Below are 13,513 nucleotides of genomic sequence, written 5' to 3'. Positions count from 1 at the left end.
AAAACACTTTGATTTTCTCATAATATACATTGCAGCATCACCACTTTTCTCACTTTTCACTTTTCTTTCCGAGAACCTACTCTGCTCTGATTGGTCAGACGGCCCAGTCTGTTGTGATTGGTCTTCCTGCTTACAGCGCGTGCATTGTACGAAACGGCCATTACCATATCTGAATTTCAGCTCCGGAGGCTTCCAGCACTTGATACACAGTTATACGAACAGTAACGATGGAGTCGGTTTTACCGTATCATTTCGAGCCTGAGTCCTCATCCTTTGGAAGTGCACTCAAAGAGGATATGCTTTTGTTGACAGCATCTTTTGACATGTCATGAACACGAACCAAACTCTTCCAGGCCTCAGCTTTAAGGGTCAAACTAGACGTTGTTTGCGGGGTTCGTGCAGGAAGTAAGACTGGAATTACTGACGACTCGTTTCAGGCAGTTCAGAATCGGTTCTTTCTTTTGGGAGACAATAACTCCATTCATTGTGCACTTTGATATTTAAAACTTTGCAGACCTATTACATTCACAAACAGCTAAATACCGTTACATGAATAGTCAAATCTGGAAAAGGCATAATAGGGGCACTGTATTAAAAATATGGTATTATTAAGTTTAAACCCTCATCAGAACTTCTTGTTTCTCTTTAGTTCTTCTAAGACTCCAGCTGTTCCATCAGTTCAGGAGACGGTGGCAGAAGATGCCGGTAATGAGGAAGACGAGGAGAGAGTGGACGAAACTCAGCCGGAGGAGGAAGAACCTATGGTAGTTCCCAGGGTGAAGGTGGCGGAGGATGGCTCTCTGATTATAGACGAGGAGAGGTCAGTGATGTTCCTTTTTATCCTGAGCTGCTGTTCATGGAGAAGTGTAGTCCAGGAATTAGTAAAGGTGAAGTGTGCAGTCTTTCCAATGTTAAAATGCTATTTATTCTGTTGTGTGGGTGTGTGTAGTTTAACAGTCCAGGTGTCAAGGGCAAAAGGACCCAATCCGGCAGAAGACAGAGATCCCATATTTGAACGTGGTTCTACCACCACTTACTCCAGCTTTAGGAAGGGCACCTACACCAAACCCTGGTCAAGTGGAGGTCTGAAGTCACACACAGTGCAACTCTTAATTTAAAGTGTGTCGTATACATTTCATTTATATATTTTTTATGTCTATTCCAGAGACTGAATTGTTTTTCTTGGCCATCAGCATGGTGGGGACGGACTTCTCCATGATTGGTCAGCTGTTTCCACACAGATGTCGATTGGAGATTAAGGTGGTCACAATATCTTTGTGTTTTGTGCTCTTGTATGCGTGTATTCATATCACTAAACACTTGTATGCCTGATAAAGTCGTTGATTTCATACTATTGTCCAAAAGTTTTCGTTTCAAAAGTTTACATTTTTTTTAAAAGAAGTCTCTTATGCTCATCAAGGCTGCATTTATTTAATCAAAAATAAGCAAAAACATTAATATTGTGAAATTTTATTATAATTTAAACTAAATATTTTCTATTTTACTACATTTTAAAATGTCATTAATTCCTGTAATGGCAAATCAGAATTTGCTTCTCAAGAAACACTTTCTTATTATCAGTGTTGAAAACAGTTGTGCTGCTTAATATTTATGTGGAAACTGTGATATGTTTTTTATATGTTTGAATAGAAAGCTTAAAAGGACAGCATTTTTTTAAATGGAAATCTTTTGCAACATTATAAATGTTGTTACTGTGCCTTTTGATCAATTTAATGCTGAATAGAAGTATTAATTTAGGACATCTTGAATGTGTGCCACAATAATGCAAGCTCATCTTTAAGAGCCTCAATCACCATATTCTTTGGTGTTCTCTTATTCCCCCAGAACAAGTTCAAGAAAGAGGAGAGATATAACTCATGGAGAATAGATAAAGCTTTCAGTAAGTGACCTTTAGTAGTTAACCTACCACCTTAAACTAACCTCTAAAAAAAGACAAATGAAATTGTATTCCTTATGGAATTAAGTATTAAGACAGTTGGTTGAAAATGAAGTAAACTGAAGTACATTTTCAGAGGAGAAGCGACGTCTGGATCTAGATTTCTTTAAAAAATTAATGGAGCAGGTCCTAAAAGACGAGGAAAATAAGAAAAATAAAAACAAAGAGCTCATCAAGTTGGCTAAAGCACAGAGTAGAGTCCAAAGGAAAGTGAGAGGTCAAGGTCAGTTTATTTTAACTTTCAATCTGTTTAAAATGTACAGTTTTTTGGGCAAATTCTTATGCACACTTAAACTATTGTCTGATACAGCGAAAAGAAAAAGAAAGGAAATGGACACTTCAGAGGATTCGGACAGTGATGTGGTTGCAGGAGAAAAGGAGAATGAGGACCTCTCAAATGATGGAGGAAGTGATACCACTTCAAAGAAACACAGGGGAAGAGGGGCAAATACTCCACAGAGGAGAATCAAGAGGACAAACGGAGAGGGTATGCTTTAAGCAACAATGGAAAATATATTCTGTAATAGACCAGGGCCTGGTTTCACAGACAGGGCTTAGATTAAAGGGATAGTTCACTTTGAAATTAATTTTTGATATGTTTTAGCTTGCCTCAAGGGCATCCAAGATGTAGGTGTCTTTGTTTCCGCAGTAGTTTAAATTTTGATATTTTTAGGTCAAACCGTTCTTGTCTGTCAGTCATATAATGCAGGTCTATGGTCACCACCTCAAAGAGCATGCACAGAGAAGTCCAAATTACACATGATTTAATGACTCGTAAATGTAAGTACACATTGATGGCCTAAGACACGAAACGAGCGGTTTGTGTGAGAAAACGAACAGTATTTATATCGTTTTTACCTCTTGTAACCACAGCCACGTCCAAGTGATCATTCTGAGGTCGCGGGCGCTTCGGTCTTTTCTTCGGTCTTTTTCTTTTCCTTGCCGGAAGTGATCTCTCGCGCGTGTACGTCACTCATACAAATTTTTTTTTTTTTTTTTTTTTTTTTTTTTTTTTTACAACGGGTTAAACATCCTGGATAAGCGCAAATTAGTACCATTTTAATTAGTACCATTTTAATTAGCCGTCTTACCTACGTACATGCGCGAGAGATCACTTGGACGTGGCTGTGGTTACAAGCGGTAAAAACGATATAAATACTGTTCGTTTTCTAACACAAACCGCTCGTTTCGTGTCTTAGGCCATCAATGTGTACTTACATTTACGAGTTTTTAAATCATGTGTAATTTGGACTTCTCTGTGCATGCTCTTTGAGGTGGTGACCATAGACCTGCATTATGACTGACAGACAAGAACGGTTTGACCTAAAAATATCAAAATTGAAACTACTGCGGAAACAAAGACACCTACATCTTGGATGCCCTTGAGGTAAGCTAAAACATACCAAAAATTAATTTCAAAGTGAACTATCCCTTTAAGCCAGGAATAGACCTTAGATCAATTAGGACATTTAAGTAGCTTTTATAAATGTGCCTTAGAAAAACACATTACTGGTGTGCATCTTGAGACAAAACAATGGCACTGACATATTTTAAGATATGTCACGGCAAGTCTGTTAAAAGAGCTCAAACTTGCATTTTAGTCTGGAACTAGGCTTAACCCTTGCCTGTGAAACTGGGGGCAGATTCTTCACATTTCTGAAGAATATCTTAAATTGGTTCAAAGCATATCTTACAATTGAAATCACAGCCTGTGCATAGTGAAACTTACTGGTCAGATTGTTTTTCACATTATTATTTATATAATTCTTTATATTATTGATTATTGATTTTTTTTTGGTTAACATTTGATATTATACATATTTCATTGATGCTTTGTAGCAGCAATAGATGAACCCGAGGACTGTGAAAATGCCACTTCTGATGCTCAGTCACAAGATGACAGGTAAGAATTAACCAAAATATAAGATTCAATCCTAACATTATTACATTTAAAGATGTTTTTATTAATTTTATTTCCAATGTGACGTGTACACTACCATTCAAATGTTTAGGGTCATTCTAATACGCTGATTTTGTGCTCAAGAAACATTTCTTATTATTATCAATGATAATGAAAATGTGAAAATTTTTGGAAATTGATACATTTTCTTTCAGGATTCTTTGATGAATAGAAATTTCAAAAGACCAACATTTTTTTGAAATAAAACTTTTCTGTATCATTATACATGTTTTTACTGTCACTGTGGATCAGTTTACTCGATCCTTTCATAATGAACTATTCATTTCTTTAAAAAAAAAAATCTTACTGACCCCAAATTTTTGAACGATGATGTCATTTTTGCACTACTAGTGCAATTTATGTTATGAGACCATTTGGGTGTTGAAAATGATTCTCTTTCTAGCAGGTTAAGGGAATCTGATTCTTCAGAGAATATAAACAAGAGTCCTGCTATTAAACCAGCTCAGCTCAAGGGTCGATCCCAGAGACCGATCCAGAACTTTAGCCGAAGATGGGGAAACAGGCGCCCTGAGCCCAAAAGCAATATCCGGGAGGGCGGGACCTCAGTCACGGGGGAGGGTGAAACGGACAGGTCCACCAAGGTAACGTTTTCAGCTGTTTAATGCAAGATTCAACCAATCTTACATGTGTATTACTGTACAGAGGCAGTTTCTTTTTTGTGACTGTCTATTTTATCTGTCATTGTATAATTCACTCTTTTTAGGTGCCTTCAGACTTGATACAAGAGGGGAAGAAAAGGCTGTCAAAGGTTTTTCTTGAATTGGAAGATTTAGAGGAAGAACCTGACCTTAGTTCTGTACATGAACAGATATTTAATAAACCAACCAGGTAAGCGTGACAATATTTAGAATATTTCAATCATAACCCGGTTAGGGTTCTCAATGCAATTTAAAAAAATATATTTTATACTATTATAGTATTTATTTTTATTTTGGGCTTATATTTTATATGTTTATATATTTCATTATATGGCTTATATTTTTATATTTTGAGTTTTTATTTGAATTTTTGTTTTTGTAATTGTACAGTGTGTTTGTCATTAAAAAAATTTGCATTTCTATTTAGCTTTAAAATAAATTCTGTTTAGTTTTTGTCATTTTAGTACTTCAGCTTAAACATATTTTATTTCAGTTAGTTGCCTAGACAAGATTTCTTCAGTTTAATTGTTCATCTAATATTGTTAATTTATGTTATTTATGTTATTTTACTGCAATATTATTTTAATTAACGAAAATGATTTTAATTGCTTAATTTTAATTAACAATACCAACACTACAATGCAGATACAATTGTGAATAGATTTAGATATATTATAAAATATATATAAAAACTTTTGATAAATTATTTTGATGGATGTAGAGCTGCACAATTAATCTTTAAAAGATTGCGAACTCGATTCAAACACCCACGTAAACTTATTCCTGGTTTTCCTCTCCTCCTGATTGGTCAACTTGAGACCAATCAGCCCGTTCAACCACACACACCCCACAAATTGAGAGCTCAGGAGGTGCTTGATGCTTCAAATAAAGAAGATTGTATAAATTACATCTCTACACCAGTAGGTGACAACAAGTGACTGTCAAAAATGTATTTGTCATTGAATCATTCATTAAAGAGATAGTTTTTGAACAATGATTCATCCAGCAATGAAACAAGTGAAGTCTTTGAGCGAGCCATTGAAATATTCATTCAAACTGATTTTAAGAAAAAAATTTGAATTAATTAAATGCTTTTAAATAGACTCTGCAGCAATTAACATTTGTCTGAACCTATAGTAAATTACATTACAAGCTGAACTTTGGGAGAATCGTGATCTCTATTTTAAACAAAAAATCGTGATTCTCAATTTATCCAGAATCGTGCAGCTCTAGATGGATGTGTGAGTCAATTTATTTTATTTTTGATGATCTTTTTTTTTTTTTAGGCATTGTTCTGTGGTCTTGTTTTCAGTTTTGCTAGTCATGCTCATTATTATTTCTCTTTTATTTAGGTCAGGAAGGATCCCTAAGCTCTCTCTGCATGTGATGCAGGCAGCGGCAGAGGAAGAGGAAGATGAGGAAGAGCTCTCTGAACCACCTGTGTCTTCCAAAACTTGTAATCAGGGCATCAAGGCACCCGGCCGGAGGGCTAAATTAAAACCAGGCCCCACATTGAAACAGGGCATGCACAGGAGAGGGAAATCTAGACTGGTGACCTTACTGGCCTCTGGAGCTGAAGATGATGATGAAGAGGACGATGACGTAGAAGATTGTGTCCTGAGCCAGGAGGACTTTCCTTCATACCCTGAAGAGGAAAACCAGGCATTTGTGCCAATGAGTCTACGCCCTCTACTGCCCGTTAATTCAGAGGTGGTAGAAACAATGGAAGAGGTTTGTTTTTGTATTAGCATACCATAAAGGACCTTAGTGGAACCCCCTTCATCCCATAGCAGTGTGGCTTTCTCTGTTCAAAAACTCCCCTGCTTGAGTCTGGTGATTTTCTTTTTTGCATAAATTATGTTGGTTAGTATTCAAAGAATAAGGCCAGAAACATATTTTACGCCAGGGGGTGTCTGGCGACCCTCAAGGTGCCACAGTATTCTTGGAAAAAAGTAACATTTACAGAAATTTACATTATAATAAATATTATTTTGCTTTCTAAACACTAACCATAATTATTTTATTACATTAACAGTTTGTAACAATGAAAAGAAATCTGAATACAGTTTTGTGGGAAAAATGTATTACTTGCTTAGAATGTGTTTCTGACCAAAGTGATGTTCAGTTTTGTTTCACCATTTTGTTCATTTTCATTTCTGCATGTCATATCAAAAACTCGCAACCTTCCTACCTTTCATTATCCTTCCCTTTTTTTCTGTCACTCATTCCCATTGTCTCCCAGCTGGACATTTCTGTGAATGTGCCTGATATCCTGGGCACATCCCAGAATGCTTTGTGCCCCGAGATTTCATATGAGCAGGCGGCGTTGCCCGCTGGTCCTGTTACTTATGAACACCAGTTGGACCTGCTTGCTGTAAGTCTCCCCAGCGTCATTGATGTCCCTTACTGTTGTGGTGTCCATTATAAACACACAATTCATTTGTCAGCTGAGTCTAGTTGCTTTACTTTGAAATTGGAGTGTTTTTGTATGTTTTGGTTTTTGTAGTCTTTAATGAGTTGGTACTAATTTGTGTCTGATTTGTTTTTAAGGATGTCATTGAGTTTCTTGACCCAGACCACATGGAAGGTAAGGTGAAACTCTCTCAAGCTTTCCTACCACCAGCAAACATGGAGAAACAAACAATCTACTGTATCTGAATGAACTTCCTCAGGAGTTGTTATTATCTATATTAACCATGCATTTATGCCATATGTAGTCAAAAAGGTCTCCAATATGCAATGACATGTTATATTCCAACATCAAATTATTTGGGCAAAAAATGCACAGATACAAGCTTTTTCTGTTTAGAAACAAAATATGAATAAATGTATTTATTTATTTATGAAATGTTTGTTTATAATTTGACTTTACACAATTGTTCAAATTCAAATAATTCTAACATCAAATTTAGAAGAAATCAAATGCGCCTAGTTTTCTGTTTGGATTTTTTTATTTTATTTATGATATTGACAATAACTTAAATTGACAGTTTAAATCTGTTATAATATTGGGCCAAAAATAAGCTGATAGTAATCTAGTTTTCTTTTTGGATAATTCTCTTTTGTTTATGGTGCATTTATTCATTCATTTATTTATGATACATTTGTTTTATTACAATTTACATAATTGTTCAAATAATAATAATAAAAACAAAAAATACATCCTTTAATGTATAATGTATGATTAATGAAATAATGATTTAAATGATACATATACTATGATATTATAAAAAAATATATATATATATATACTGTATATACTGTAACGGATATATGACAATAATCATAAATTATACTATAAATTAAATATCTTTATTTTTTCCCAGTAGTTTTTGAATTACTTTTCCATACCAATGTGTATATATATTGTGTCATCGACCAAACTTTTAAGAATATTGTATGATAAAAGTTTTCCTTATATCACAAGCCCCTACACACAATGCAAGTCTTTTACCCAAAAGCTTTAATATTCTGGTGGTTCATAATTTATACATCTTCCTTTCAGTATGTAAGGAGATCAACAATGAAGCTGCCCAGACTCTTCTGACCATCGGGAACTCGCCTCAGATGACCCAGACATCCGAAATACCCTGTACAGGTAAGAATAGCTTCATAATGCAACCCTCTTATTTGCCTGAATCCAAACGGGCACTCAAATTCTTCATTAGAAGACTGATTGAATTAAATCTTTTTCAGGTGAAAATGATATTCTTGGACAGTCAAGCATTGTACATGAAGAGGTGGTCCATGAAGAAGTTATCACAGAAACAGCCATCATGTCCGGTCCTTCTGTAAGTTGCGAGTCAGAGTTGAAAGATGATGTTGAATTTTCGACCTGTGAAACTCATATTCCAGAACTTTCTGCTGAAGAAACAAAAGAGGAGCCAATCAAATCACAGACAACTGATGCTCATCTTGGTCCCATTCAGCATGAGACACAGGATTTGTCTTGTTCCAATAGTGTTCCACCGCCTAAAATAGGCCGTTTCTCCAAACCCAAACCCAATATTAGTCAAGGTCTGAGAACCAGACGAGCTCCACAACAGCAAATCTATCCAGAACTTGTTACAGATTCTGTGGAGAGCTCTAAGGGTCCATCTGTCACGGAAAAGGATACAAATGCAACACAACCCATGCAAGAAGATTCAGTTCCTGTGGTTCCTACTTACCCTGAGGTACTACAGCTAGAAAAATCATCTGAAATAAGAGAAGACAGTCTCAATGTTGTTCCTGAAAGAGTGACTGAAGAAGATAATGGATCCGTGTCATCTCTGAAGAGAAAGAATGATGATATAATCACAGAGGAAAAAATAAAAGAACAAGAAGAGGCGGGAGAACCACAACTGACTAATAGGTATTAAAACTGTAGTATATGGCCCATTTATTTATTTTATTCATTTATTTTCACTGATGCTGTTAGTCAGTGATCTATCTTTTGTGATTTAACATTTAATTTATTTTAATTATTTTTGTAAATGAATACAATAAAATCAGTTGAAAATTAAAATGGTTCCTTGAATAGCTAAAAATGAATGCTTCCAATGGCGACGGTTCTATTCCCATAATGTGAGACTGATATTCATGTCGAAAACATGAGTAGTATCAATTATTGTCTGTATGTTGTGTGTTTCAGTGTGAGTGAGTCTAAGAGCACATCAGATGAGCCTGCTAAACCTGTCAGGAGGTCCCGCGGACCCAAACCTAAACCCAACCTGACTCACACACGAACACAGACACAACACAAAACAGGTATGATAATTCAAACCAAGCCACTATTATCTAAAATGTGTAATGGCTCTAAACAGGTGAATCTCACAAAAATATATATATTTATATTTAATAAATATTATATTTTGCATAGTTAAAAAATCTAATTTTTGTAACTGTAATATATATATATATTTTAAATAAAAACAGGCAGAGATTAAATGCAGTATAACATACTACCATGGTTGTATAAATTGTTTTAATGTTTCTATAATAAATAATTGTTCTAATTACAGCAGAGATTTTTTTCTTCTTACAGTTTATTTTTAAAATGTGCATTATTGATGTAAAAAATTGACTGAAAATTTCCTAAAAACCATGCTGAGTTTTATTATGCAAGATTTAATAAGTTAATTTATTAATTAACTTATTTTTATTTAATATGAAATGTGAAATCACATTTATGTTCTTGAGGTTTCATGAGATTCACATAGACAGAACAAATGCAAAAAAAAAACCAAAAAACATTTCAAAACAAAAATATGAATGAGTGCAAATATGAATTTTTATGTTTGCATTTGTTTACTCAGTTATAAATGAGAAACTGCCTGCTGCCGAGTCTTCCACGAGCACTTTCACTAAAAGTCCTGAAGAGGGTGCTGTAGTTACCACAGAATCTGATGTTTCCCAAAGTGCATCACAAGAGGTTGCATCGATCACTGAATCAGCACAGGTAAAATATCAGTTAAAACGGATTTTTAGCCATCGCACGACAAGTAGAATAATTACAATAAGGACATTGGAAGAATAAATATCATGTGTCATGTCTCTTTAATTTAGGCAGTCAAAGATGTCACACCAGTTGTTTCTGAAGATGAGTCCAGGAAGAAAACTGTGGTCATGTTGGATGAGAACAAAAAGACCAGTCCAGTAAAAGTTTTTGAAGACAGCACTGTGAAGCGTTTTGGATGTGAATCCGAAGAGATATCTGCTGAACCCACTCCTGAGGAACCTTTGTTTATACTTTCTCTCACTGAAATCCCACCCACTTTAGATGAGGGGGCGGGCTTTAGGACAGAGCCCCTCCCACCGACAGCGGCGTCTGAGCTGCATTCTCATGGTCAAAGGTATAGTTTGCTTTAAACTGTTATCTGATGCTGTAAAACACTGAGACAATGCACCACTTCATCAACAAATATATTGTGAGATGTCCTGGTTTCACCTTAGCTGACAATTTGTTAACCAAATGAATGCAGTGCATATTTAAGTTTTTTTTGTGAGACTGGCTTTCTGTGTTCTCAAATGTCAGTGTCTAAAACAGATTTCATTTATAGATTTGCAAATGGTACCATATCCTTTCTCTTGTATTTATTTATTTTTTCCACATTCTGTTTAATTTCAGTGCTAATGAGAGCAGGGAGGTATCTCACCTTCTGATCACAGATGCTTTAGTTCCTGTGTCAGAGGATGAGGAAAAGAAAAGTGGAGAGGGGGATGTGGACAAATGGAGGAAAGGAGGATTGAAACGCAAGACACCAGCCTCAGCATCTCAGGGGGTAATACATACAGCTTGACTTTCTGCACTATTGATGCTTGATAAGTAGTCTAATAAGTGACTAATAGTGAGGTCATTTCCTTTCCTAGAGTACCGAAGGTGAGAGTCAGGCAGAACATCACGGTGAGAACATTTTCAGCAAATCTTTATTATTAAAAAATAAACATATGGTATAGATTGTCATCTGTCAGCATGTTGTAATATCTGTTCATGCATTGCACATTTTCTTTATGCCTTAGTAGTGGAATTATTGGGAAGCCCTGTGGCAGAGGGGACTAAAGATGAGAAGGAACATCTGGAGAAGAAGAGAAAACTACCTGAGAGAACCAGGAGAGGTAAGGGAGCTGAAATGACACTACCAAATTTTTTTATGTTTTTGAAAGAAGTCTCACTGAGGCTGCATTTATTTGATACGGTAAAAACAATAATATTGTGAAATATTATCATATAACTGTTACCGTAATATATTTTAAAATGTAATTTATTCCTGTGATGGCCAAGCTGAATTTTCAGCATCATTACTCCAGGCTTCAGTGTCACATGATCCTGCAGAAATCGTTCTAATATGCTGATTTGCTGCTCAATGTGGAAAACATGTGCTGCTTAATATTTAAAAAAAATGTTTTTGTGGAAATCATGATGCACTTTTTTCAGTATTCTTTGATGAATAGAAATTCAAAAGAAAAAGTATTTATTAGAAACAGAAATATTTTTGTAGCATTATAAATCTCTTTGATATAATGCATTGTTGCTGAATAAAAGTATTAATATATTTTACAACTTTTAAATGGTAGTGTATAATAATTAAATGAAAAATAAATAACAATAATAAGTAAAAAAAAAAAAAAAAAAAAAAAAAATATATATATATATATATATATATATATATAACATAAAAAAGTTACTATTATCACTACAGGATCAGTTATTGTTAAAAAAAACTCACATGAAGGATTTGTTCACATTTCATCATTATTTGACCCTCCACTTCTTGTTAACAAATTATTAAATATTAAATTTTTAAAAATCCTCTAATTATATACAGTGTATGTCAAAGATTACAACTCATAAAATTTGGGTTTTACCAATGACCTCTTCTGTGTTTAGCAAAGCTGCAGGTGAAACCCATCCCCATTTCAAGGAGAAATGCTCGAGGTGTGAATGCTAAAGAGGACACAGCAGCGCTCTCTTTAAAAGAAACTAGCCCATTACCCATTTCAACACGAGAGACAAGATCTGTGCCAGAGCAAACTGTGCCTGCTGCCGTTTCAACAACGGACAACTCAACATCAGCCTCCATCTCAGACAGAGAAGCAAACACAGACCTCACTGCGACCAGCGATAATTCTCGTTCACCTCAGCGAGAAAATGATCCTCAAGAATCTTTCCAGAAGGGTCCCTCCCAAGGCATCATGGGACAGGTGGACCTCCCAGGCAAAGAGACAGTTGAGTTAGCTAGTGAACCAGACTCCCAAAGTGTCAGTCAGATCACGCCTATTGCCACGAGTGGGTCACTTACAAGGTGGGTGGCTCTTTTACAATGTCTTGATTTTGTTTTTGGGGTCTACTAGAATGTTTTCGTGCTTAAATGATAAAAAAAAACACACATTATTTTTCACATATTTTACATTATTGCAGCACCTCTCTTCCCAGTCTGGCTGTAACACTCTGTTCTGCTTTGTAACTTTGCAGATCTTTTTCAATACCAAACAGCAACATTATACACTAACGAAAGTTGAAACTGTAAAAAAGCATAATAAGTACTCTTTAAAAAACAACAACATTTATATTGGCTTTGATTTTATCCCTAACAAATATGACATTACAATCCATTTGTTTTATTTTTGTTCTTCTTTAGACCTGGCAGAAGACCCAAGGGGTTCCTGTCCTTCATTTCTTCTAAGAGTACACAAGGACCCCCAGCAGCTCATCGAGGGGCCAAACCAGGCCCCCAAAAACCAGCAGTCAACACCGCACGACCTGAGAGAAAACGGATAGCAGCCGGCCCTGTTACCATGGCAAAAAACCCTGATGTAAAGGGACCGTCACCAACTTCTGCTTCCACCACTGCATCTGTCATTGAGGTATCATACAGTCTGATATTCCAGTACTTCTATGGCCACATTGTATATTGGTATTAATAGAATTGGATTCCATCTTTCTCTGCTCAGCAGAACTCAGAAGAAGAACCCACCAGTGTCTCCAAGTACTTTTTCAGTGACATCTTTACTGAAGTTGATGAGCTAGAAGACCTGGATTGAGGTTGGAATAACGAGCCAGGAACAACCAAGCAAGCAGTGCAAAATATAGATTGACATCAGTAGGGTGTATAGATGTGAATGTGAAGTTTTTACCAAGAAGAACCACAACTGAAGATATGCAGTGAAGGCGTACCTCAATAACTTTCGAAATATTAACAATGTCTTTTATTTTATTATATTTTTTTCAAGGATAAATAAGTACTAATTCACATTATGGTAAAGCAAATATGTTTTTGATACAGTTGCACTCTTCGTGATGTAAAGTTGAAATACGACTCAAGTCTTATTTGAGCCTAACTGTGTATTATTTGATCGTTGGTCTTAACCTTCTGCATTTTATTTCCAGTTATGAATTGGCAACATGTTCATTTCTCTCAGCCAATTCCTTAACATCATTTGGTTATACTTGTATTT

At 35.5% G+C, this 13,513-nt stretch overlaps 1 protein-coding gene across 2 annotated transcripts in view; it reads left to right on the top strand.

The window, feature by feature from the left end:
• Positions 1 to 13,513, top strand: part of zgc:162472 (uncharacterized protein LOC553495 homolog) — a 21,427-nt gene extending 7,914 nt beyond the window's left edge. For both annotated transcript variants that reach the window (XM_056258338.1, XM_056258339.1), the window contains exons 6-28: positions 650 to 820; positions 950 to 1,083; positions 1,166 to 1,260; positions 1,846 to 1,900; positions 2,034 to 2,174; positions 2,268 to 2,444; positions 3,800 to 3,860; positions 4,321 to 4,519; positions 4,642 to 4,766; positions 5,929 to 6,307; positions 6,819 to 6,950; positions 7,127 to 7,163; positions 8,082 to 8,174; positions 8,273 to 8,930; positions 9,210 to 9,325; positions 9,874 to 10,016; positions 10,124 to 10,410; positions 10,686 to 10,839; positions 10,928 to 10,961; positions 11,078 to 11,173; positions 11,946 to 12,360; positions 12,697 to 12,922; positions 13,010 to 13,513. In XM_056258338.1, coding sequence (XP_056114313.1) covers positions 650 to 820; positions 950 to 1,083; positions 1,166 to 1,260; positions 1,846 to 1,900; positions 2,034 to 2,174; positions 2,268 to 2,444; positions 3,800 to 3,860; positions 4,321 to 4,519; positions 4,642 to 4,766; positions 5,929 to 6,307; positions 6,819 to 6,950; positions 7,127 to 7,163; positions 8,082 to 8,174; positions 8,273 to 8,930; positions 9,210 to 9,325; positions 9,874 to 10,016; positions 10,124 to 10,410; positions 10,686 to 10,839; positions 10,928 to 10,961; positions 11,078 to 11,173; positions 11,946 to 12,360; positions 12,697 to 12,922; positions 13,010 to 13,099 — 4,018 coding nt within the window. In that variant the 3' untranslated portion in view covers positions 13,100 to 13,513. The remainder of the gene's footprint in view (positions 1 to 649; positions 821 to 949; positions 1,084 to 1,165; positions 1,261 to 1,845; positions 1,901 to 2,033; positions 2,175 to 2,267; positions 2,445 to 3,799; positions 3,861 to 4,320; positions 4,520 to 4,641; positions 4,767 to 5,928; positions 6,308 to 6,818; positions 6,951 to 7,126; positions 7,164 to 8,081; positions 8,175 to 8,272; positions 8,931 to 9,209; positions 9,326 to 9,873; positions 10,017 to 10,123; positions 10,411 to 10,685; positions 10,840 to 10,927; positions 10,962 to 11,077; positions 11,174 to 11,945; positions 12,361 to 12,696; positions 12,923 to 13,009) is intronic.

Source organism: Rhinichthys klamathensis, unplaced genomic scaffold, assembly GCF_029890125.1.
Source record: "Rhinichthys klamathensis goyatoka isolate OS25496 unplaced genomic scaffold, OSU_Roscu_1.1 h1tg000150l_1, whole genome shotgun sequence".
In the NCBI taxonomy this organism is placed as follows: Eukaryota; Metazoa; Chordata; class Actinopteri; order Cypriniformes; family Leuciscidae; genus Rhinichthys; species Rhinichthys klamathensis.
The sequence above is the reverse complement of the archived record's forward strand: the minus strand, read 5'-3'. Positions and strand labels throughout refer to the sequence as shown.